The sequence below is a fragment of the Salmo salar genome, chromosome 06, assembly GCF_965601325.2.
Source record: "Salmo salar chromosome 06, fSalSal1, whole genome shotgun sequence".
In the NCBI taxonomy this organism is placed as follows: Eukaryota; Metazoa; Chordata; class Actinopteri; order Salmoniformes; family Salmonidae; genus Salmo; species Salmo salar.
The window spans coordinates 15,034,386-15,061,297 of record NC_138296.1 but is presented as its reverse complement, the minus strand read 5'-3'; the positions used below and the strand labels follow the sequence as shown (position 1 = coordinate 15,061,297).

The 26,912-nt window shown below is 44.8% G+C and overlaps 1 protein-coding gene across 1 annotated transcript; it reads right to left on the bottom strand.

Annotated features, from left to right (window-relative positions):
- Positions 1 to 2: 2 nt before the first annotated feature.
- Positions 3 to 25,413, bottom strand: LOC106606415 (glycogen synthase 1 (muscle)). Its single transcript, XM_082976077.1, has 16 exons — positions 25,200 to 25,413; positions 20,068 to 20,186; positions 19,498 to 19,679; positions 17,587 to 17,778; positions 14,940 to 15,125; positions 13,510 to 13,654; positions 12,582 to 12,699; positions 9,856 to 9,976; positions 6,815 to 6,921; positions 6,633 to 6,692; positions 5,907 to 6,099; positions 5,223 to 5,349; positions 4,800 to 4,895; positions 4,379 to 4,542; positions 4,217 to 4,297; positions 3 to 1,929 (listed from the first exon to the last, which is right to left on the bottom strand). Exons 2-16 carry the CDS (start codon positions 20,183 to 20,185, stop codon positions 1,681 to 1,683), a joined length of 2,139 nt encoding a protein of 712 aa, XP_082832203.1. The 5' UTR covers position 20,186; positions 25,200 to 25,413; the 3' UTR covers positions 3 to 1,680.
- Positions 25,414 to 26,912: the final 1,499 nt, after the last annotated feature.

Genomic DNA, 26,912 nt, shown 5'->3' with positions numbered 1-26,912 from the left:
TGTTTCTTCATTAATACATAGAATATACTTTATTTTCTCCTCCTCTGGTGTGTGATTGTAACACAAACAAACTGACACAGCAGTGTGGGCTCTGGATCAACTCATCTTGGTTTCTGGCTGTGCACAGCCGGGAATAGGATCCTCCCAAACCTGTGACCTTCTCCCTTCCTCCTCTCTAATACAGTCTGTCGTCTAAAAACACCACTAGCTTCTCAGGATGGAAGCCCCACCTTTTACCTAAACCTCAAAGAGTGCAGGCAGAATCAGTGTTCCATCACACACACACACACACACACGCTCACTGACTGAAAGGTTAAAAGGTGACCAATCAACAGTTTTTACACAGTAGTGCCGGTTCTAATACAGTACAAGGCCCAGAGACGACGACAACGCCCACAGAAAGGTCTGAATCTCTGAACGAATGGGAGCCTGTTTCAGCAGGAGGCTCTTCAGCAGGACGTTCTGAGGCTCAGCCATAGAGTTACAAAGAGGACTCATCTTAGTATCTGTGGTAGAAGCCCTCAACGGCAATGTCCATGCAGAAAACGGGCTATATACAGTACATCTATCTAGTCTAACTCTATGGGCCCAGCTCTAAATGTGTCGCTTATTGGTTTCCTAGCCCAGGGAAGTACTGCTGCTGGTTGGGTTGCTGTTACAGCTACAGTGTGACAGGAAAAGTGCTGCTGCTGTTTAAACAGGTTGCTGTTACTGCTTCAGTGTCTGAACAGGAAAATTGTTGCTGTTGGGTTGGGTAGGTTGTGTGACTATGACATAGTGGGCCAATGCCTTTGCCCTTGTTAGCAAGACTAATTAGCCCTAGTTTCTTTATCCTGATGTTACCACTGGTTATCATATGGTTGTCTTAGCCTCAGTTACAACTCATGTTAGTCTACACTGGCAAGGATTTCATAATTTCCTAGATTAAGGACCAGAGCACAGGAGATTGGTGGCACCTTAATTGGGGAGGACGGGCTCGTGGTAATGGCTGGAGCAGAATACCTGGAATAGTATCATGGTTTCAGCCATTATTCCAGCTGATCCTCCCTCAGCAGCCTCCTGTGGACCAGAGGTAACCTAGATGAATGACCAGAGGTAACCTAGATGAATGACCAGAGGTAACCTAGATGAATGACCAGAGGTAACCTAGATGAATGACCAGAGGTAACCTAGATGAATGACCAGAGGTAACCTAGATGAATGACCAGAGGTAACCTAGATGAATGACCAGAGGTAACCTAGATGAATGACCAGAGGTAACCTAGATGAATGACCAGAGGTAACCTAGATGAATGACCAGAGGTAACCTAGATGAATGACCAGAGGTAACCTAGATGAATGACCAGAGGTAACCCTCCTATATACTCCAAGTTACCCCACTTCATTATCTCAAAGCTGGGCTCTTTAACTCAAGGAACCGTCACCCGGCTAGCCATCCTTTCCCTCTCCTCCTCCATGTCAGTACAGGATGCCCACAGAGGCAGAGCTGCATGCAGGTTTGGAAGACGTTCTGGCTGCTGGATGAATAACATACTGTAAGAGCTCATCTCTTCAGCAGTTGTTGATCTATATTATGGAAGTGGAGACGGTCAAGATAAGAGTGGCGTGTTTGTAACATGTATGTTGTGTGTAGTGAGTATCAGCATGTGTACGTTTGTGTATGTTGTGTGTGTGAGACAGTCAGTTTTTCACGCTGGCGGCGCCGTTTTTCTCTCCGTTGGCACCTGGCAGGGTGTAAGGCAAGGCGGGACCCTTTTTACTAGGCAGGGTCAAGGGCTGGCGGATGTTCAAGCGGTCTTTCTCTGCCTCTGCATCTTCATCATAGCGGTCATCATCTTCTTCTGCCTCGCTTTGGCGGGGGGAGGAGTGGCGTGACAGAGACGGAGATGGGGGCACAGAGGCCGGTCTAGGGTAACGGAAACCTTGGGCCTGAAAAGAAAGGTTGGTGGGGTTTAGAGGGTAAGACACAGACAACACACCATGGCTGTGTTTAGATAGGCAGACACATTCTGATATGTTTTTCACCAATTGATCTTTTGACCAATCACATCAGATGTATTTCAGATCTGATTGGCCAAAATACCAATTAGTTAAAAAAGATCAGAATTGGGCTGCCTGTCTAAACACAGCCAAAGTAGCATAACAGTATGTTTAATCTCTGACACTTTCTCTTAAGATTTACTAATCCAGATGTATATCTAATTTCACATATGTAATAAACCAGGTAATTGTGTAGACACCCCTGTTATAACCCTCAGCCCTCCAGGTAATTGTGTAGACACCCCTGTTATAACCCTCAGCCCTCCAGGTAATTGTGTAGACACCCCTGTTATAACCCTAAGCCCTCCAGGTAATTGTGTAGACACCCCTGTTATAACCCTCAGCCCTCCAGGTAATTGTGTAGACACCCCTGTTATAACCCTAAGCCCTCCAGGTAATTGTGTAGACACCCCTGTTATAACCCTCAGCCCTCCAGGTAATTGAGTAAACACCCCTGTTATAACCCTCAGCCCTCCAGGTAATTGTGTAGACACCCCTGTTATAACCCTCAGCCCTCCAGGTAATTGTGTAGACACACCTGTTATAACCCTCAGCCCTCCAGGTAATTGTGTAGACACCCCTGTTATAACCCTCAGCCCTCCAGGTAATTGTGTAGACACCCCTGTTATAACCCTCAGCCCTCCAGGTAATTGAGTAGACACCCCTGTTATAACCCTCAGCCCTCCAGGTAATTGTGTAGACACCCCTGTTATAACCCTCAGCCCTCCAGGTAATTGTGTAGACACCCCTGTTATAACCCTCAGCCCTCCAGGTAATTGTGTAGACACCCCTGTTATAACCCTCAGCCCTCCAGGCAATTGAGTAGACACCCCTGTTATAACCCTCAGCCCTCCAGGTAATTGTGTAGACACCCCTGTTATAACCCTCAGCCCTCCAGGTAATTGTGTAGACACCCCTGTTATAACCCTCAGCCCTCCAGGTAATTGAGTAGACACCCCTGTTATAACCCTCAGCCCTCCAGGTAATTGAGTAAACACCCCTGTTATAACCCTCAGCCCTCCAGGTAATTGTGTAGACACCCCTGTTATAACCCTCAGCCCTCCAGGTAATTGTGTAGACACCCCTGTTATAACCCTCAGCCCTCCAGGTAATTGAGTAGACACCCCTGTTATAACCCTCAGCCCTCCAGGTAATTGTGTAGACACCCCTGTTATAACCCTCAGCCCTCCAGGTAATTGAGTAGACACCCCTGTTATAACCCTCAGCCCTCCAGGTAATTGTGTAGACACCCCTGTTATAACCCTCAGCCCTCCAGGTAATTGAGTAGACACCCCTGTTATAACCCTCAGCCCTCCAGGTAATTGAGTAGACACCCCTGTTATAACCCTCAGCCCTCCAGGTAATTGAGTAAACACCCCTGTTATAACCCTCAGCCCTCCAGGTAATTGTGTAGACACCCCTGTTATAACCCTCAGCCCTCCAGGTAATTGAGTAGACACCCCTGTTATAACCCTCAGCCCTCCAGGTAATTGAGTAAACACCCCTGTTATAACCCTCAGCCCTCCAGGTAATTGAGTAAACACCCCTGTTATAACCCTCAGCCCTCCAGGTAATTGAGTACACACCCCTGTTATAACCCTCAGCCCTCCAGGTAATTGAGTAAACACCCCTGTTATAACCCTCAGCCCTCCAGGTAATTGAGTAAACACCCCTGTTATAACCCTCAGCCCTCCAGGTAATTGAGTAAACACCCCTGTTATAACCCTCAGCCCTCCAGGTAATTGAGTAAACACCCCTGTTATAACCCTCAGCCCTCCAGGTAATTGAGTAAACACCCCTGTTATAACCCTCAGCCCTCCAGGTAATTGAGTAAACACCCCTGTTATAACCCTCAGCCCTCCAGGGAATTGAGTAAACACCCCTGTTATAACCCTCAGCCCTCCAGGGAATTGAGTACACACCCCTGTTATAACCCTCAGCCCTCCAGGGAATTGAGTAAACACCCCTGTTATAAAACAAAAAGAGTCCAACTAAAAAGGTACACTACAGCAAATTCCTACTGAATGGGTAAAGAACAAATGTTTTACTAATCTCCCCCGGGCACCATTAGGTACTAGGTAGTTTCCAATGGTGTAGAATTATTTCAACTAAGTACCCATTGTTACCCAAAAGGAGGAAACAGCATATCCTCTCCTTACAGACAGGACAGACTTACAGTCTCAGAGTCATGAGGTTGGTAGAAGTAGGTATCCGGGAAGGCTTTAGCCAGGGCCATGTGACGAGCTGATATGTAATACTGAGAGAGAAGAGAGATAAGATGATAGTTATAGTAGAACGGTTGATACATTCTTCTCTTGATAAAGGTGAAAGTTCTCACCCTGCCCAGATATCTCCAGTCCAGAAGGTCACTCAGGCGCTCGGTGCGGTTCCGCTGGATGATCCTGGCGCGCCGGCTCTGCTGGCAGAACTGGAACAGGTACGATGTGAGCTGGTTACATGACTCATCAACCCCTCTGTACCGGCGATCAAGGATGTAGATTCCTGAGGTACAACAGCATTAGTCATATCTACTGGAGATCAGTTGGTGGCGTTTGTAATGCCAAAGGTTGTGGGTTCAATTCCCGCCGGACCCACCCATACGTACAATGTATACATGAATGATTGTCTCTTTGGTTAAAAGCCTCATCTAAATGGCATATTATATTATACTGGGACCATTACTTCTCTAAATGTAGAACGTTTTATCAGCCCCTTGGAAGACACTAAACAACCTTGACTTGGACACATTCTGAACACACCGTATGCTGAGGGATCAGCTATGTGTTCCTCCATGAAGCAGCCAAACCCAGAGAGGTTGGTAGAGATTGAGGGGATCCCCATGACTGTACACTCAGCTGAGAGAGAGAGAGAGAGAGAGATTGAAGTAAATATACTTGTATATGCCATACAGCCAATGTACAAGACAACCATATCTGCATGGTTCATAGTATATTTAAGAGTCTACCTGGTGGTTCATAGTATCTATAAGAGTCTACCTGGTGGTTCATAGTATCTATAAGAGTCTACCTGGTGGTTCATAGTATCTATAAGAGTCTACCTGGTGGTTCATAGTATCTATAAGAGTCTACCTGGTGGTTCATAGTATCTATAAGAGTCTACCTGGTGGTTCATAGTATCTATAAGAGTCTACCTGGTGGTTCATAGTATCTATAAGAGTCTACCTGGTGTATATCCCCATGGTTCATAGTAAGAGGGGAACACTCCAAGATGGCAGCCTCTTACAAACTCTTCATAATCCATGGGAAGGAGGGGAGAGGTGGAGGAGAGGAACTCTGGGTGGAAGATCACCTAAAAGGATGATGGGAAGCACAAATGAGGCAGGGGATGAGGACAGAGTTGACCAGATGAAAGAGATGCACTTCCGCCATATTATTTACACCAGTTTTACACGTCTTCCAATCAGTGCAGAAGAAGGGGAAGAGAGGAATTATTTTGAAGCAGTTGAACCCATTTGACCCCCAGCTATGCACAGGGCTGGGTAATGGTTTCTAGTCCAGACTGGCCTGTGTATCAGTAGTAGGATAGTGTTATAGGAATGACATTTATGTGATGGGAGGGACCAGAGCGGAGCACAGTGTGACGGTTATGTATTTGTAAAGTGTCATTATGGCCCACATGCCATCTCACTAGCAAATGAGGACACAATGGCAATGAGCCTCTGGCCTTTGTGTCTTTATCCTGGAGAATTGTTGACATAGGCTATGTAACGTCGTCTCCAGCTGAATTGTTGACATAGGCTATGTAACGTCGTCTCCAGCTGAATTGTTGACATAGGCTATGTAACGTCGTCTCCAGCTGGAGCTGCCCAATACTTTTAATCATCTAATCAATTCAATCAAATCTACCTTGACACGGTCGGCAGAGCTGTTGAACAGGCCGATCCGGCGAATGCAAGTGAGGATGGGGTCGTTGCTGTCCTCCAGCATGTTGTGGGTACAGATGGGAGGCTGGCACTGCCTCTGGGTGGCAAAGATGGCACGCTTCATCATGGTGAAGTCATCCTTGTCCAGCATCTTGGACACGTCCGGCAACTGCCCACTAATCCAGCACAAAGGTAGATTTTACTAAGGGTGTAAAATACAAACTAGCACAAAAGCTCTGATGAAGGCCAAGAGGCAGACACAAGCTTGAATCAAATGTATGTGGGTTTCCCTTCTCTTTAACTAACACAAAGTCATTCATACAAACTGTAGTCTATAGAAATTATCTTACAGTAATAATGGTTCAAGTACAGTGATTCATACGGGTTTCCAGGACAGTGATTCATATGGGTTTTACAGGACAGTGATTCATACGGGTTTTACAGGACAGTGATTCATACGGGTTTTACAGGACAGTGATTCATACGGGTTTACAGGACAGTGATTCATATGGGTTTTACAGGACAGTGATTCATATGGGTTTTACAGGACAGTGATTCATATGGGTTTTACAGGACAGTGATTCATATGGGTTTTACAGGACAGTGATTCATATGGGTTTTACAGGACAGTGATTCATATGGGTTTACAGGACAGTTCTTGTACTGGTAGTTCAACAGCACAAATGGGGATTCATAGAGGTCCACTTACACCAGCAGTGATTCATAAAGTTTCTTTCCGAAGCGTTCTTTCACAGTTTGAGCTGTATCCCTGCCATGAGGATGTTAAAACAAAGTCAAGTTATTAGTCACTATAAATACGTTTTCTTATTTTCTCACATGCAAGTGTCTCCCTCTGTGGCAGGAAACAGCCATGATGGTGTTGGTCATTACCAGAGCTGCTTCCTGACTGCTTGGCCTTTCAGCGTCTCCACGTTGAAGTTGTTGGTCCGCGCAGGCATGATGAAGAACGCAACGACAGTCACATCGCTGTGGTTGACCTGAGGGAGAGAGAGGAGGCAGGGAGGGAGTAAATACCTGCAAGATTCTAGAATACATCTAACTAACCGACAGACAGGCTGGGTATGTACAGTGAGGGAAAAAAGTATTTGATCCCCTGCTGATTTTGTACGTTTGCCCACTGACAAAGAAATGATCAGTCTATAATTTTAATGGTAGGTTTATTTGAACAGTGAGAGAGACAGAATAACAACAAAAATATCCAGCATGTCAAAAATGTTATAAATTGATTTGCATATTAAATGAGGGAAATAAGAATTTGACCCCCTCTCAATCAGAAAGATTTCTGGCTCCCAGGTGTCTTTTATACAGGTAACGAGCTGAGATTAGGAGCACACTCTTAAAGGGAGTGCTCCTAATCTCAGTTTGTTACCTGTATAAAAGACACCTGTCCACAGAAGCAATCAATCAATCAGATTCCAAACTCTCCACCTGGGCCAAGACCAAAGAGCTCTCCAAGGATGTCAGGGACAAGATTGTAGACCTACACAAGGCTGGAATGGGCTACAAGACCATCGCCAAGCATCTTGGTGAGAAGGTGACAACAGTTGGTGCGATTATTCGCAAATGGAAGAAACACAAAAGAACTGTCAATCTCCCTCGGCCTGGGGCTCCATGCAAGATCTCACCTCGTGGGGTTGCAATGATCATGAGAACGGTGAGGAATCAGCCCAGAACTACACGGGAGGATCTTGTCAATGATCTCAAGGCAGCTGGGACCATTGTTACCAATTGTTTTCTTGGTGACTTACTATGCCGTGAAGGACTGAAATCCTGCAGCGCCCGCAAGGTCCCCCTGCTCAAGAAAGCACATATACATGCCTGTCTGAAGTTTGCCAATGAACATCTGAATGATTCAGAGGACAAACTGGGTGAAAGTGTTGTGGTCAGATGAGACCAAAATGGAGCTCTTTGGCATCAACTCAACTCGCCGTGTTTGGAGGAGGAATGCTGCCTATGACCCCAAGAACACCATCCCTACTGTCAAACATGGAGGTGGAAACATTATGCTTTGGGTGTGTTTTTCTGCTAAGGGGACAGGACAACTTCACCGCATCAAAAGGGATGATGGACGGGGCCATGTACCGTCAAATCTTGGGTGAGAACCTCCTTCCCTCAGCCAGGGCATTGAAAATGGGTCGTGAATGGGTATTCCAGCATGACAATGACCCAAAACACATGGCCAAGGCAACAAAGGAGTGGCTCAAGAAGAAGCACATTAAGGTCCTGGAGTGGCCTAGCCAGTCTCCAGACCTTAATCCCATAGAAAATCTGTGGAGGGAGCTGAAGGTTCGAGTTGCCAAACGTCAGCCTCGAAACCTTAATGACTTGGAGAAGATCTGCAAAGATGTGTGCAAACCTGGTGGCCAACTACAAGAAACGTCTGACCTCTGTGATTGCCAACAAGGGTTTTGCCACCAAGTACTAAGTCATGTTTTGCAGAGGGGTCAAATACTTATTTCCGTCATTAAAATGCTAATCATTTTATAACATTGTTGACATGCGTTTTTCTGAATTTTTTTGTTGTTATTCTGTCTCTCACTGTTCAAATAAACCTACCGTTAAAATTATAGACTGATAATTTCTTTGTCAGTGGGCAAACGTACAAAATCAGCAGGGGATCAAATACTTTTTCCCCCTCACTGTACACTCACACAGGCACATACAGAGCATTCAGAAAGTGCTCAGATCCATTGACTTTTTCCACATTTTGTTACGTTACAGCCTTTTTCTAAAATGGATTTAAAAAACACAATAACCCATAATGACAAAGTGAAAACAGGTTTTTAGAAATGTTTGCAAATGTATAAAAAAATATTTAAAAAATACCTTATTTACATAAGTATTCAGACCCTTTGCTATGAGACTCGAAAATTAGCTCAGGTGCATCCTATTTCCATTGATCATCCTTGAGATGTTTCTACAACTTGGAGTCCACTTGAGGTAAATTTAATTGATTGGACATGATTTAGAAAGGCACACACACCTGTCTATATAAGGTCCCACAGTTGACAGTGCATGTCAGAGAAAAAACCAAGCCATGATGTCAAAGGAATTGTTTGTAGAGCTCTGAGACAGGATTCTCTGGTCTGATGAAACCAAGATTGAACTATTTGGCCTGAATGCGAAGTGTCATGTCTGGAGCAAGCCTGCCACCATCCCTACGGTGAAGCATGGTGGTGGCAGCATCCTGCTGTGGGGATGTTTTTCAGCGGCAGAGACTGGGAGACTAGTCAGGAATGAGGGAAAGATGAACGGAGCAAAGTACAGAGAGAGATCCTTGATGGAAACCTGCTCCAGAGCTCTCAGGACCTCAGACTGGAGTGAAGGTTCACCTTCCAACAGGACAACGACGCTAAGCGCACAGCCAAGACAACGCAGGAGCGGCTTCAGGACAAGTCTCAATGTCCTTGAGTGGCCGGGACTTGAACCAAATCGAACGTCTCTGGAGAGACCTGAAAATAGCTGTGCAGCAACGCTCCCCATCCAACCTGACAGAGCTTGAGAGGATCTGTAGAGACGAATGGGAGAAACTCCCCAAATTAATGTGTGCCAAGCTTGTAGCATCATACCCAAGAAGACTCGAGGCTGTAATCACTGCCAAAGGTGCTTCATAAAAGTACTGAGTAAAGGGTCTGAAGACTTATGTAAATTTGATATAATTTGTTGTTGTAATACATTTGCAAAAATGTCTAAAAACCTGTTTTTGCTTTGTCATTATGGGGTATTGTGTGTAGATTGATGAGGGATTTTTTTAAATACATTTTAGAATAAGGCTGTAATGTAACAAAATGTGGAAAAAGTTGAGGGGTCTGAATACTTTCCGAATGCACACACATTTTCTGATACACGTGCACACACACACAGCGCCGGACACACACACAGCGCCGGACACACACACAAACACAGCTTACTCTCAGTAGATAGTTGAGTCTGGCCAAAGCCTCCAAGAAGATATCCGCCCCTTTGTTGCTGAACTCATACCTCCCAGCGATGAACAGGAACAGACACTTGTCCAGGTTGAAGTCCAGGTGCCTGGCAGGTGGGACAACAACAACCATTCAAGATCAGACCAAATGATGCAATCCTGACATCACCTGACCACATGTCCAGACCAGGGTTGGAGTCAATTTCATTTCAATTCAGTCAAGTCAGAAAGTAAACTGACATTCCAATTTTCCTCAATGCTTCTCTATGAGAATTGATATTTGAATTCAGGTTATTTCCTGAATTGAAATGGAACTGACCACAACCCTCATCCAACCACATTCATTTATTTCTCCATAATCAAGATTTATAGCATTAAAATGAAGGTTGGGGTATCTAGAATTAGATAACGAGATGGAGAATCTTAGCAAATTAAATGAAAATACCACTCAAACTATATTTTGGCATTTGTTTAATTAGTACACTGTTGATACTGTCCCAAAATGTCAGCAATCAAGTTTTTTTTGCGTGTGTAGTTACCCTTTAATTCAGGTGAGCACCAGTCAGACAGTTTGGCTAGTTGTGTTTCTATAGCTCACTTGTGATGGACTTTTCAAAACAATGGCCACTGGATTGATGCAAATAGTCATGATTCTGCCAGGTTAGGCTGCTTTGTATTTACCTTTTAAATGGTCTTTCCATCAACCCGAAAACAGTTAGACTATCATTAGCATCGCTAACGGCTAAGTGCACAGCAGGGCTTGACATTCAGGTCAATTTGCGAGACACACTGGGCCAGTGCCAACTGAAAGCTACCGGCCCGAAGAATAACATACCAGATCTGACAGCAGGTGATTTTAGATTTCATTTCTGGGCTGAGCAAGTCGCCTATACAGGGTTCATACAGACATTGGCAAGTCAAATTCAAGGACTTTAAATTACTTTTTCAAGCACTTAATTGTAGGCAAATTTTGAAGGAGTTACTTTTTATATATGTCATTGTTGTAATAGCATATAGAAGAAGAAAAATCCCCCAAAAGTATGCATTTCCACTATGAATAATGCACTTAGTTTTTTTAAATAGGCCTAACCAATAGTATTATGCATTGACATTCACATGACTTTTACATTCTAAAATGTCACAATGAGGACATTGTCTGACTAAATAGACAGCATGCTCCCGACACAAACACACTAATGAAGTCTGTCCATGTGGTAGCTAGTCAGTCAGTCTCACCACTTAAATTAAACAAGTGAACCAACTAATAAGCAAGTCAGTTAAGAACAAATTCTTATTTACAATAACAGCCTACACCAGCCAAACTACCTTTGTATAGAAAACCAAGTTGAAGCAAACATTCAATGTTATTTTCTCATAATAACCGCATATGGTTTTACCACAACAGACTTCAATTGAAACAGCGGGAAACAATCGAATGCACCTGAATCTCTCATAAAAACTGATAAGAAATGAAATCCCGTAATAATTCTGTTGGAGCAGTATACGTTGTAAATCGGCTACCGTAACCAATGACTTCAACAACCAAATAGTCTAGAAGAAATGTCTGATTTTCAAGGTAGGCTATTCCATGATGACTGGATTGCGCATCGCCAATATTCTAACAAGACTTGGAACGTTTTACATGGGTTGCACACCCATTCTGGCCTTAACATTTACCGGTAGATTTAACTTGTAACATCTTTCCTACTGCTTTCCTCTACGCAACAACCAGCTGTTTCAGAGCTGCAAGCTGTTTCTACGTTTCAGATTATCTATAGCCTGGTTCCTCATAGCCTGGTTCCTCTCTAGGTTTCTTCCTAGGGAGTTTTTCCTAGGGAGTTTTCCCTAGCCACCGTGCTTCTTTCACATGCATTGCTTGCTGTTTGGGGTTTTAGGCTGGGTTTCTGTACAGCACTTTGAGATATCAGCTGATGTACGAAGGGCTATATAAATACATTTGATTTGATATAGGCTGTGTGCAGCGCGTGATAAATAATCAACATAAAAAAAGCTTTGAGAATCCGTTTTTTTTAAATAAATGATATAGCCTAGATTAAAAATGGCATTATTAAAATATGTTTTCCAGTGATGAAGGGTTTCTAAACCCCTGTATGTCGAGTCCTGACACACACAGACAGGGAATTCCCGTGACGATGTTGCCTCTTCAGAAGGTGGTTTATTTTTGGTCAATTGCACATTACGGTTTGAATAAATCATGATAAAAAAAGCTATGCAACTGGCACCCTTGCGACCAATTAAAAATGTGTCTCACTGCCAAGTCAAAAAGGTTTTGGTCACAGTTTCAAACCCTGAAAATGATCGTGTCAATTAGGTTCTAGCAACAGGCTGTTTCTAGGGTTGTCTATTAATATGACAGTACCCATAGTACCCCTGGTGAAGAGGCCAAGAGGTAACACTCCCATCACTGGGCAAAAACTGGTTGAATCAACATTGTTTCCACATCATTTAAACAAAACAAATGTGATCATGTTGAATCAACAAAAAAAGTCATCAACATAAGGGAATTTCAGATTTTTTTCACCCAACTTAACCTAAATCCAATGTGATGGTGATCATGTTTTGTTGAAATCACATTAGTTGATAACTCAACATAATGTCAATCAGAAATAGACATTGAAATGACATCTGTGCCCAGTGGGTCAGCAGTATGTATATATAGTATATTTGTGTTTGGGTGGTGACCCCACTGACCCATAGAAGTGACCTCTGATGAACTCCTGGATACGGTTCTTGCTCTGGGCGTGCAGGTTCTGGAACTCATGCATGGCAGAGAACTTCTTCACATTCAGCCCGTTAGGGGTGATTATGTCTGTGGGTGGGGTGGTGGGGGAGGTAGAGATAGATATAAAACAGGAGAGGTAGAGATAGATATAAAACAGGAGAGGTAGAGATAGATATAAAACAGGAGAGGTAGAGATAGATATAAAACAGGAGAGGTAGAGAGAGATATAAAACAGGAGAGGTAGAGAGAGATATAAAACAGGAGAGGTAGAGAGAGATATAAAACAGGAGAGGTAGAGAGAGATATAAAACAGGAGAGGTAGAGAGAGATATAAAACAGGAGAGGTAGAGAGAGATATAAAACAGGAGAGGTAGAGATAGATATAAAACAGGAGAGGTAGAGATAGATATAAAACAGGAGAGGTAGAGATAGATATAAAACAGGAGAGGTAGAGATAGATATAAAACAGGAGAGGTAGAGATAGATATAAAACAGGAGAGGTAGAGATAGATATAAAACAGGAGAGGTAGAGATAGATATAAAACAGGAGAGGTAGAGATAGATATAAAACAGGAGAGGTAGAGATAGATATAAAACAGGAGAGGTAGAGAGAGATATAAAACAGGAGAGGTAGAGATAGATATAAAACAGGAGAGGTAGAGAGAGATATAAAACAGGAGAGGTAGAGAGAGATATAAAACAGGAGAGGTAGAGATAGATATAAAACAGGAGAGGTAGAGATAGATATAAAACAGGAGAGGTAGAGATAGATATAAAACAGGAGAGGTAGAGATAGATATAAAACAGGAGAGGTAGAGATAGATAAAACAGGAGAGGTTAGCCAGACAGTCAACTAAGAACAAACAGAGGTTAACTTGAGGAATTCCTGTCACACACCTGGTTTCCTCTTCAGCAGGTGCTCTGCCTCAACGGCTGTGATCTGAGAGACGGTGGTGAAGACATGAGCGCAGCGCGCCGCTGTCCGCTCCAGACAATACCGATGGTAGATCTGTCTATCCCCCGCCTCCTTATCCACGTTGAACTGAGACAGAGACACAGAGAGGACAATTCCAAATCGTCAATTCCACTCACTAAGACTAAGCTATTATCTACTATGAGATAAAGTTACTTGAATAAATAACTTGCGTTTTTTTTATTCTCAATGATTTTTGATCATTAAACAAAGCCTATCCAATCCTGTCTGATCTAGAGTAGTGGCTATGGTGAAGAGGCTGGGAGACACTGACCCACAACGTTCAGCAGTAAATAGCACATCAAATAAGTGCTTTCACTGTTTTAGTGGAGTAATCCAGGGTCGATGAAACAGGACAGACTAGATGCTAAAAACCAACATGATTAAAATGCTACGGTCCTGCCCACCCCACCTTCCACACACTTGTGTAACTCCTGGAAGGATCAGATTGGTATCATCAGTCTGGTAACAGTTCTCCACTAACTCTAGAAGCATCAGATTGGCATCATCAGTCTGGTAACAGTTCTCCACTAACTCTAGAAGCATCAGATTGGCATCATCAGTCTGGTAACAGTTCTCCACTAACTCTAGAAGCATCAGATTGGCATCATCAGTCTGGTAACAGTTCTCCACTAACTCTAGAAGCATCAGATTGGCATCATCAGTCTGGTAACAGTTCTCCACTAACTCTAGAAGCATCAGATTGGCATCATCAGTCTGGTAACAGTTCTCCACTAACTCTAGAAGCATCAGATTGGCATCATCAGTCTGGTAACAGTTCTCCACTAACTCTAGAAGCATCAGATTGGCATCATCAGTCTGGTAACAGTTCTCCACTAAATCTAGAAGCATCAGATTGGCATCATCAGTCTGATAACAGTTCCCTTTCAGATCTACACTAGTGAATACTAAGTAGGGGACTAGGTGTAAGGGGTTGATTTAGGATCAGGGCAGAAGATACTAGCTAGGGTGATACAACTGACCTTCAAACAACCTAGAATGAACCACAACACTTACTGTGAGGTCAGTTACCTGTGAATGATGCTGAAGATGCAAAGACAGAACAATCAGAACATAGTAAACATGACATCACCACCCTGACCAACACACACCACAGATCATGACATCACCACCCTGACCAACACACACACCACAGATAATGACATCACCACCCTGACCAACACACACACCACAGATAATGACATCACCACCCTGACCAACACACACACCACAGATCATGACATCACCACCCTGACCAACACACACACCACAGATCATGACATCACCACCCTGACCAACACACACCACAGATAATGACATCATCACGTGTACACACAAACACACCCACACTCACATCGGCAAGGTTGTTGTAGAAGTCCACGCTGCCGGCACATAGGTAGCGTCCCAGCAGGGTGGCGTGGGTGGTGAAGATTGTTGCCACGGGCAACTGTCTCTGTCGGCATAGAGCCAGGCCCAGGCCTGCCAGCCACTCATGGAAATGGGCCAGGATATGGGGAGGCTCCTCACACTGCGCTGCATACTGGAGGAAGACAATGTGGGATTACTACAATGGGCCAGCATTCTGGAGGAAGACAATGTGGGGTTAATACGGAACTTTATACGGAATACTGTTACTAATGAATTGCAACCTTGCACTGACACAAGCCATTATTAATCTGGCTAGAACAGTGGTCACCAACCGGTCGATCGACTGGTCGATCTTCAAGGCATTCCTAGTCGATCACCAAATATTTCTGTAGAAAAGCCAACGAACGAAGGCTTGAGCTCCTTTTTAAAAATCATGTCAAGCTATTGCCGGTAGGTACTTGATTCAAAAGTCCTGAACACCGGGCAAGCAAAGTGTTCCCATGAGACAAACTGTCTACCCGGCAAATCTCGGACTAAATCGAGTGCACCTACTGCGCTGCCCAATCGGATAGCTCAAATCACCGTAGCCACAGAGCTTCCATGTCCCTGGCCACAGCCAAGTTTAATAGGCTACTAGTCTACGTAAGATTTAATAACTTTTAAAACCATGACCACAGAGAGACTGTCAACGAATACAGCAAGTTCATGTTTAAGTTTATATTCAGCACAGTCACTGTTTAATTCAACACTATTACAAAACGCGCATCTCCGTACTTCCGCTCGGGCTGCAATGAATGAGTAGCCAAGTATCAATAGCCCTGCATTTGATTATTATTGCAGCTCGTCGTGTCGATTTTAATATTAAGGAATATTTAACTTTCTCTGGTAATAGGAACAACATGAATTTGTACATGAGGCAGATGCGGTGCGACTCGAGTTTCACCATCAGGTGGAAGACGGTGTCCTCTCTTTCTGGTCAGTCTCACCGAAGGAAGGAGAGAGCAGGGACCGTGAGAGGTGGTTGGGAAAAATCGTTTTGAACGGTCATCCAACTCGGAATTCCAAGTCGGAAACTCGAGCATCTCTCTAGAGCTCCGACCTTTCGACCTGAAGATCAGTGACGTGGTGATTTGACCTCGTTGACCATCAGATGCAGATACCATCAGTCCAGTAAAATAAAAAAAGCTAATTATTTAAATTCATGCTCCACACAAGTGATAAACCAACTGATCTATTTTGTTATCAAAGCTCGAGTTCTGAAATATAATATGGTCTGATTAACAATATTGGCAGGCCATTCATATAGCCAATATGCTGTGATAATGTATTAGGCCTACTGCCCAAACCTCATTCCTACTAAACTGTTTGTGTGGGTTAATGTAAAAAAATAAATCTGAGCAGTAGATCTCAGCTTGATTTTTGACTGCGAAAATGATCTTGACTCAGAAAAGGTTGGTGACCACTGGGCTAGAACCTCCTACTTCCCTGTTATAACAGTGAGCAGTGTGTAGGCCACGCCCCCCTTAGCCCCATTCAACCCATTATCCCTGACATCAATCCACTTCTCCTAGTAACCCATTATCCCTGACCCTCCCTGGCAGCAACCCACCTCTCCTAGTAACCCATTATCCCTGACCCTCCCTGGCATCAACCCACTTCTCCTAGTAACCCATTATCCCTGACAGCAACCCACCTCTCCTAGTAACCCATTATCCCTGACCCTCCCTGGCAGCAACCCACCTCTCCTAGTAACCCATTATCCCTGACCCTCCCTGGCATCAACCCACTTCTCCTAGTAACCCATTATCCCTGACCCTCCCTGGCAGCAACCCACCTCTCCTAGTAACCCATTATCCCTGACCCTCCCTGGCAGCAACCCACCTCTCCTAGTAACCCATTATCCCTGACCCTCCCTGGCAGCAACCCACCTCTCCTAGTAACCCATTATCCCTGACCCTCCCTGGCAGCAACCCACCTCTCCTAGTAACCCATTATCCCTGACCCTCCCTGGCAGCAACCCACCTCTCCTAGTAACCCATTATCCCTGACCCTCCCTGGCAGCAACCCACCTCTCCTAGTAACCCATTATCCCTGACCCTCCCTGGCAGCAACCCACCTCTCCTAGTAACCCATTATCCCTGACCCTCCCTGGCAGCAACCCACCTCTCCTAGTAACCCATTATCCCTGACCCTCCCTGGCAGCAACCCACCTCTCCTAGTAACCCATTATCCCTGACCCTCCCTGGCATCAACCCACTTCTCCTAGTAACCCATTATCCCTGACCCTCCCTGGCAGCAACCCACCTCTCCTAGTAACCCATTATCCCTGACCCTCCCTGGCAGCAACCCACCTCTCCTAGTAACCCATTATCCCTGACCCTCCCTGGCAGCAACCCACCTCTCCTAGTAACCCATTATCCCTGACCCTCCCTGGCAGCAACCCACCTCTCCTAGTAACCCATTATCCCTGACCCTCCCTGGCAGCAACCCACCTCTCCTAGTAACCCATTATCCCTGACCCTCCCTGGCAGCAACCCACCTCTCCTAGTAACCCATTATCCCTGACCCTCCCTGGCAGCAACCCACCTCTCCTAGTAACCCATTATCCCTGACCCTCCCTGGCAGCAACCCACCTCTCCTAGTAACCAGGCGGTCAAGAAGCCAAAGAGGACGGCGTCGTTGGCCTCGCGGTCGAACCAGGGCACCCCGATGGAGAAGTTGTCCCACAACTCTTTTTTCCACTTATCCAGGTTCCAGGCCGTGAACGCCACATCTATCAGCACCACGTATGGACTGCCCTCAATCAGCCAACGACCAAAGTACACCTGGGGTGAAGAGAGAGGGAAAGAGAGCGAGTGAATGAGAGAGGAGGGGTGAGAATGAGAGACTGGGGTCAGTGTTTTAAAAGTAGCTCGCTAGCCAGCCAGACAAGGTCTGGTGCTGTTAGCCATAGTGTCGTTACTCAACTAGCATGTTTTCAATGTGGTCACAGTCTGGACCTAGAGTGTTTGACATGTACATGTTTATTTGTCGTTGCCCAGTACAGAGAATTAAAAGACATTGTCCTGTTGTTTATACCACAAAGAACAAGGAGCTTACACAATGATTTACACAAATGTTCCACAACTTCCAGTCCTCAAGTAAGGACGATTACGGTACAGTATCGCTCTCCTCCAATCAAATGATCTGACCTCACCACACAGGGCTTTCCCATGGTGCACTGCACTGCTATGACCCTGCACAAATAGAATGCCAAGGAGTGACTCAGTATGGCACACACACTTACACATATGAGCTACACACACACACACTAAACACACGCTACAGACTGCCTACCAGAAATAGACAGCAGTGTGTCTGACACTGATACAGCCTTTAACCTTTTAACAGAAATACCAGAGATTAGAACGACAAGGACAGAGAGTGAAGGATAGAGTGAAATAAATACAGAGAGAAAGAGGGACACTGTGTGTGTGTGTGTGTGTGTGTGTGGACGTGTTTAACTATACTTGTGGAGACCAGAAGTAAACACATTTTTTTTGACCAACTGGGGACATTTTGTTAGTCCCCACGAGGTCAAATACTATTTCTAGGCGGTTTAGGGTTAAGGTTAGAATTAGTGCTAGGGTTAGAATTAAGTTTAGGAACTAGGGTTAGGGTAAGGGAAAATAGGATTTTGAATGGGACTGACTTGTGTGTCCGCACAAGGTTGGTTATACAAGACTGTGTGTGTGTGTGTGTGTCCTGGGGAAAGGCCAATGCCATGGACCAGTGTTAGTTGGGGTCTTGGGGTGCACAGGGGCTTTTGAGGCAAGGTTGAAGTCATGAAGTAACTCAAACTTTTTTTTAACTGAAGGACACTGCTTAGAAATGGCATAATACTGCTTTTAACCTCATCATAATCCAAAAAAACTTCAATTGCAAGGACGTGAAGTTATGTATTGCTAATGTTTTTTTCTTTTGTTGTCAACGTCACGATCAAGAACCAATGGTAATTTAGGAAGCTGTACACACACACAGGCTAGTTGAGGTAAAAATGCTAATTAGCAACTTTACACTGGGTTCTAAAAAGTTCGTTTTAGTCTCATGGATTTATACTCCTTTGCTGCATTTGGTGCTAGTTGGTGCTAATGTTACACGTAGCTCCTTTAAAGAGACAATCTGCAGTTTGGTAAAAAGCTGAGGGGTGGGGCTGGGGAAATGTAACCACTCTCAAACTCAGACAGAGCTATGGACGCCAGGACTGACCATCCATGATATAACATTGATAGTTTTAACCATGTTTGATTTATATGGTATTTGTTTATGTTTACAAACATTGGAGTAAATCAAGCTTCTATATTTTGGGTTGTGGTGGGGTACGACAGTTAAAGGTTAGTCATGAGGCATTTATATAAGTTATATTCTTAAAGAATGAAAATGGGTACATATTAACTTCTAAGTCCAAAAATGGAGGAAGAAACTGCAGATTTCCCCTTTAAGTCCTTTAATAGTGCCAGCAAACTTGTGTGGGTCTCTGTGTGGGTCTCTGTGTGGGTCTGTACCTTACATCCACTGGAATTCATCTTGTCTATGGCTCTCTTAAGGGCAGGGTTGGTGGGCTCGATCAGCTCCACCTGGGTGCGGACGTTACTCTCCACGTACGGACCAACCAGGAAATAGTTTTCTCCCCATTCCTCTGCTGTCAGACGGGCTTTGGTCTGGATCACTGTGTAAATCCCACCGACTGCACAGAGACACAGAACCAAGAGTTATTACTAATATACTGTCGTTCCACACAGAACCAAAGAGTTATTACTAATATACTGTCGTTCCACACAGAACCAAGAGTTATTACTAATATACTGTCGTTCCACACAGAACCAAGAGTTATTACTAATATACTGTCGTTCCACACAGAACCAAGAGTTATTACTAATATACTGTCGTTCCACACAGAACCAAGAGTTATTACTAATATACTGTCGTTCCACACAGAACCAAGAGTTATTACTAATATACTGTCGTTCCACACAGAACCAAGAGTTATTACTAATATACTGTCGTTACTAATACACTGTCGTTACTCTCTCTCACACACACACACACACACACACACACACACACACACACACCTTTGTTGGCCACCTCCCATGCGATCTCGAAGAGGACAGCGTCCTCCAGGTCAAACTCCTCATCCCACTCCTCCAACCCCGACAGGGAGGTGATGGACAGGCTGCGAGCCAGAGGCATGCTGGGAAAGAAGAACAACACACATGGTTTAGACACGTCATGAGAGACACATTGTTTTTTGGAAGGAAGGGTATATTCAGCTGGCAGAGCTAAAATAGCTGAAGATGTACAGTTAGACATAGGGGTCATCATTGAGGTGGAAAAGAAATGGGGTTAGGAGTAGAGTCAGCGAGGTTAAGGGGTGAGGTTTAAAAGTTACCATTGGTTAGGAGTAGAGTCAGTGAGGTTAAGGGGTGAGGTTTAAAAGTTACCATTGGTTAGGAGTAGAGTCAGCGAGGTTAAGGGGTGAGGTTTAAAAGTTACCATTGGTTAGGAGTAGAGTCAGCGAGGTTAAGGGGTGAGGTTTAAAAGTTACCATTGGTTAGGAGTAGAGTCAGCGAGGTTAGGGGGTGAGGTTTAAAAGTTACCATTGGTTAGGAGTAGAGTCAGCGAGGTTATTAAGGGGTGAGGTTTAGAAGTTACCATTGGTTAGGAGTAGAGTCAATGAGGTTAAGGGGTGAGGTTTAGAAGTTACAATTGGTTAGGAGTAGAGTCAGCGAGGTTAAGGGGTGAGGTTTAGAAGTTACCATTGGTTAGGAGTAGAGTCAGCGAGGTTATTAAGGGGTGAGGTTTAGAAGTTACCATTGGTTAGGAGTAGAGTCAGCGAGGTTAAGGGGTGAGGTTTAAAAGTTACCATTGGTTAGGAGTAGAGTCAGCGAGGTTAAGGGGTGAGGTTTAAAAGTTACCATTGGTTAGGAGTAGAGTCAATGAGGTTAAGGGGTGAGGTTTAGAAGTTACAATTGGTTAGGAGTAGAGTCAGTGAGGTTAAGGGGTGAGGTTTAGAAGTTACCATTGGTTAGGAGTAGAGTCAGCGAGGTTAAGGGGTGAGGTTTAAAAGTTACCATTGGTTAGGAGTAGAGTCAGTGAGGTTAAGGGGTGAGGTTTAAAAGTTACCATTGGTTAGGAGTAGAGTCAGTGAGGTTAAGGGGTGAGGTTTAGAAGTTACCATTGGTTAGGAGTAGAGTCAGCGAGGTTAAGAAGTTGCCATTGGTTAGGAGTAGAGTCAGTGAGGTTAAGGGTTAAAGTGAATGTGTGTGCTCACTTTCCAGCATTTTAACATATCAGTATCCTGACCTCCAAATAAATGTTGATGTAAATGAACAATAAAGTTATCTCTTATTCTTATCATTAGCGTACCGCTGGTCGGACAGCCTTTAATATCTGCTGGTTGAATATACACTATTTTAAAGCATCATTAGAAACTATACACAGCTTGTTTACAATGGCTCCTATGACAAAGAGTATAATGCAGTGGTGAGATAAAGATGCAGAAGGAAATGTCTATGTTTGCTGCCCCAAAATGGAAAGGAAGAGTTAACATGAAAACACTATATGACATGACTGACTCAACATCACAACCCAGGTCAGTTAAGAGAGTGTGTGTGTGTACAAAGTACTGTATCCAAATCTGATAACTTGATCAAATGACATCAATGATACCGTAGGCCCATATACAACAGTATTTGGTCAGTGGTACAGGGGGAACTTTCTAGACTTAAAAAGACATGAATCATCACCACGAGCTGTGGAAGAACACCATGTTCTGTACCCCCAAACAACCGCCCATATACAACCAGACCCTGGGAGTAGTCTCCCTAGGCAGATGGGTTGCCTCCCACAATGTTAACAATGTTCCAGCATAGGTCTGGGATTTATATTTTACCTTTATTTAACTAGGCAAGTCAGTTAAGAAAAAAAAGTCTTATTTACAATGACAGCCTAGGAACAGTGGATTAACTGCCTTGTTCAGGGGCAGAACGACAGATTTGTACCTTGTCAGCTCGGGGATTCGATTTTGCAACCTTTCGGTTACTAGTCCAACGCTCTAACCACCAGGCTACCCGTCCCTAACCACCAGGCTACCCGTCCCTAACCACCAGGCTACCCGTCCCTAACCACCAGGCTACCCGTCCCTAACCACCAGGCTACCCGTCCCTAACCACCAGGCTACCCGTCGCTAACCACCAGGCTACCCGTCGCTAACCTCTAGGCTACCCGTCCCTAACCTCTAGGCTACCCGTCCCTAACCACTAGGCTACCCGTCCCTAACCACTAGGCTACCCGTCCCTAACCACTAGGCTACCCGTCCCTAACCACTAGGCTACCCGTCCCTAACCACTAGGCTACCCGTCCCTAACCACTAGGCTACCCGTCCCTAACCACTAGGGTACCCGTCCCTAACCACTAGGCTACCCGTCCCTAACCACTAGGCTACCCGTCCCTAACCACCAGGCTACCCGTCCCTAACCACCAGGCTACCCGTCCCTAACCACCAGGCTACCCGTCCCTAACCACCAGGCTACCCGTCCCTAACCACTAGGCTACCCGTCCCTAACCACTAGGCTACCCGTCCCTAACCACTAGGCTACCCGTCCCTAACCACTAGGCTACCCGTCACCCCGAGTGTTAAGACCATTGAGAGAGTGGATGGTTACCTCAGTACGCTCAGCTTAGAGAGAACTGGGATATCGTGGTCTAAAAATATGTCAGTCAAAAATGATTATTTATATTCTATTTCACTTGGTCCCCACACCCCCTCAGTGGTAATTTAGTCTGCTGCTCCCCCTATGGTCACACCCCCCCCAACAGTCTTTACTCTGCCTCCACCCCAATGGCCATGTATTTATTCATCACTGCTACAGTTGTTACTGTGTCCCTATCTATGCTGCTATAGTCTATGTGGCGGGGATATAGAGATAGATAGATAGATATATATATATCTAACACACACAGAACACACACACACACACCTCTTTGTCGTGGGACTTTTTCCGCATTGCTTGCTCTTTGGGGATTTTAGGCTGGGTATCTGGAGAAGTATTTGTGACAGCTGCTGATTTATTAAATACATTTGATTGACTAAGTCACTGGTCTACTTTGCAAACTGAGAAGGCTGGATAAAAATGACTTCAGAATGGGAGAGTTGGTTTATGTTCAAATGAGATTTGTTGAGACCAGGATATCGGTTGGAGAGCAGCTGGGCAGATGAGTGTTTGGCAATCTCCTTCCCAAAGAACTGCCAGACTGGCACACACCTTGATTATTTTAAAAAGTCAATGAGAAGAGGCTGTCCCAACTAGCTCTGCTGTGTCTTATGGGGTTCTAGGAGTGTGTGTGAGAATGAGACAGACAGTATTCAGTGGTGTGTGTGTGTGTGTGCATATGGGTGTGTGTGAGAGAGAGAGAAATATTTGTGGAAGTACAGTCATCAACTGTAATGTAGAGTAGTGGAAGAAAAGAGGGGGGAAGGTAGAAGAGGTGGGGAGAGGGAGAGGCTGAGGAAGAGAGGGGTAAGGATGAGAGAGGTGCAGGTGGGCGCTGAGTAGAGCCTAGGACCAGGAAGTTACTACACTATTTTAGTGACATGTTCTGACCAGACAATCTTGTCATGTCAGAAAAATACTGAACGTGACACACACCCCCCTCAGCTTTTGTGAAATAGCTTGGACAACAAATGATGCTGGTGACACGCAGCACCATGATGAAATATTGCAGGGTGATTTACGACACTAATTGCAGCAACCCAAGGTTGGTTGACTGTTGGCATGCTGTGGCTCAGGCAAACCCAACTCCCATGGTTTCAGACTATTGTTGGCAATATAGAGACATTTCATACAGAGCAGGTCATAATACTGTAGTGTAACACTTGTTATGATGGAGCGAATGTACTCCCTCTTTTTTTCTGTCTGAGGCTACTTTCTCTTCCCGAATATGAATGGAGTACATTACACATCCTAAAGAAGCCTGTAAGGATGCCTGGGAACAGGTTGGCTGGCTACTAGTACTGTCTGAGGCTACTTTCTCTTCCTGAATATGAATGGAGTACATTATACATCCTAAAGAAGCCTGTAAGGCTGCCTGGGAACAGGTTGGCTGGCTACTAGTACTGTCTGAGGCTACTTTCTCTTCCTGAATATGAATGGAGTACATTACACATCCTAAAGAAGCCTGTAAGGATGCCTGGGAACAGGTTGGCTGGCTACTAGTACTGTCTGAGGCTACTTTCTCTTCCCGAATATGAATGGAGTACATTACACATCCTAAAGAAGCCTGTAAGGCTGCCTGGGAACAGGTTGGCTGGCTACTAGTACTGTCTGAGGCTACTTTCTCTTCCTGAATATGAATGGAGTACATTACACATCCTAAAGAAGCCTGTAAGGATGCCTGGGAACAGGTTGGCTGGCTACTAGTACTGTCTGAGGCTACTTTCTCTTCCTGAATATGAATGGAGTACATTATACATCCTAAAGAAGCCTGTAAGGCTGCCTGGGAACAGGTTGGCTGGCTACTAGTACTGTCTGAGGCTACTTTCTCTTCCTGAATATGAATGGAGTACATTATACATCCTAAAGAAGCCTGTAAGGATGCCTGGGAACAGGTTGGCTGGCTACTAGTACTGTCTGAGGCTACTTTCTCTTCCTGAATATGAATGGAGTACATTATACATCCTAAAGAAGCCTGTAAGGCTGCCTGGGAACAGGTTGGCTGGCTACTAGTACTGTCTGAGGCTACTTTCTCTTCCTGAATATGAATGGAGTACATTATACATCCTAAAGAAGCCTGTAAGGCTGCCTGGGAACAGGTTGGCTGGCTACTAGTACTGTCTGAGGCCTCCTCTTCGCTCGTGCAGCTCAGTCACACACACACACACACACACACACACACACACACACACACACCACACACACACACTCCCGCAGCGAACAACACACTATCATTTAGAATTATGAAACACCGCTTTGCTACTAATAATGATTACAATGTAACGTGTTTACTGTCACCGGTTACATTGCGACGACACTGTATCAGGAAGACTGCTTGCCCAGCCAGAACACAGTGTGACTATGACAGCAAACACATCGCGATGCAGAGGACGCTCTCCTTACCTCCGCAATAATACACGTACTCATAGGCTATACATTCCAGAAAACATGGAATTATCATCAACCCCACTGAGCTGGTGAAGGTTACTTACCCTAAACCGGTGTCGTACCAAGTTCGGTAAAGCAAGCTATGGCAACTTTGGCATCTGTTTCAATCAATCCAAAAAAAAAATGAGATAGCAGAGGGGGCGGAAGCCTCACTCGAATGCTGGAGATCCACATTGGTTTAATGCACAGTATGTCATGTTGATGGACAAAATGAAATAACGCCTGTGTGTGGATTACTGCACGTACAGGGGCGGGGTTGTATCGGTAAAAGTACCGCCTTCTTTTCACATTATTCATGAGATGGCGTTCTTGACCCCTTGATTTCTATGGGGTACAGGCCCCGCCCATGGGAAAATGGGTCGTTTTCACAAACCAACATGTACAATTGGTTGACTGAGTTCACTAAGACGGACTGTGGTTGGTGGACTTTGTTGTCAATCGAAGGAGAGGGAATCGTGAGCAACGTGAGCAACTGGTCTGTCTTTTTTTATTTTTCAAAGAGGAGAGAAAAGGGCAAGCAAGTTATTTATAATGCTCGTTGAGTGTCAGATTGGAGTATAGCGGAAAGTACAACCAACAACGTGACTACAGAATGACATTTGACCATGCAGCAAGCCCCGCTCTCAGTTCTTATATGCTGTGAAACTTTACCTAATTTATAGTTTTTCCTCTTGCATGTCTCTGCCCCCCCCCCCCCCCCCCCCACACACACACACACACACACCACACACGTCATGCCCATATTGGGCACGTGCCCCCTCAGATTTGCATGTAAAGAAAATAAATACTACTAGCCAACTAGCAATTTTATAAAGTTGGCTTTAGCTACCCCAGATGGGTTCCCAATCTCCCAACCTCCAAGAAGCTAGATGCTTTTAGCAACGGTAGTATTTACACACTAGCCTTGTTAGGAATTAGCTTGCAAAGCCAGAAGGTCAATTTCAATTTACTATGCAGATTGTCCGTAGGGTTGCAGGGGGGAAATTGAGATTTTTTTTAAATAGGACATAAATTAAACAGACTTTTCAAACGTCTGTCTGTTGTAGACCCACTTCCTCTCTGCATACCTTACGTCATAATTAAAGTTCTGCACGTGTGCCATAACTGCAAAAAAAAAAGCAAGAACTTGTGGGGGACTTTTATTTTGAAATGAGGAAAGCTGAAAGGAACTGACTTCGCTGAGGAACTGCATGGGTCTACAACAGACCCACGTTTGGAAAGTCTGTTTAATTATAAGTTCCACTGATGCAATCTCTATTGCACTCCACACTGCCCTTTCCCGCCTGGACAAAAATAACACCTATGTGAGATTGCTATTCATTGACTACAGCTCAGCGTTCAACACCATAGTGCCCTCAAAGCTCATCAATAAGCTAAGGACTCTGGGACTAAACACCTCCCTCTGCAACTGGATCCTGGACTTCCTGACGGGCCGCCCACAGGTGGTAAGGGTAGGTAACAACACATCCACCACACTGATCCTCAACACAGGGGCCCCTCAGGGCTGCATGCTCAGTCCCCTCCTGTACTCCCTGTTCACCTATGACTGCACGGCTAGGTACGACTCCAACACCATCATTAAGTTTGTCGATGACACAACAGTGGTAGGCCTGATCACCGACAACGACGAGACAGCCTATAGGGAGGAGGTCAGAGACCTGGCCGTGTGGTGCCAGGACAACAACCTCTCCCTCAACGTGATCAAGACAAAGGAGATGATTGTGGACTACAGGAAAAAGATGACCGAGCACGCCCCC

What these genes read in the sequence shown, in the direction of transcription:
- LOC106606415 (XM_082976077.1), bottom strand. Translation starts at nt 20,185, where the DNA reads ATGCCTCTGGCTCGCAGCCTGTCCATCACCTCCCTGTCGGGGTTGGAG. An exon ending in TGAATTCCAGTGGATGTAAG is followed by an intron (nt 17,779 to 19,497) that starts GTACAGACCCAC and finishes TCTTCACCCCAG; the next exon opens with GTGTACTTTGGTCGTTGGCT. An exon ending in GCAGTCAGGAAGCAGCTCTG is followed by an intron (nt 6,693 to 6,814) that starts GTAATGACCAAC and finishes TCCTCATGGCAG; the next exon opens with GGATACAGCTCAAACTGTGA.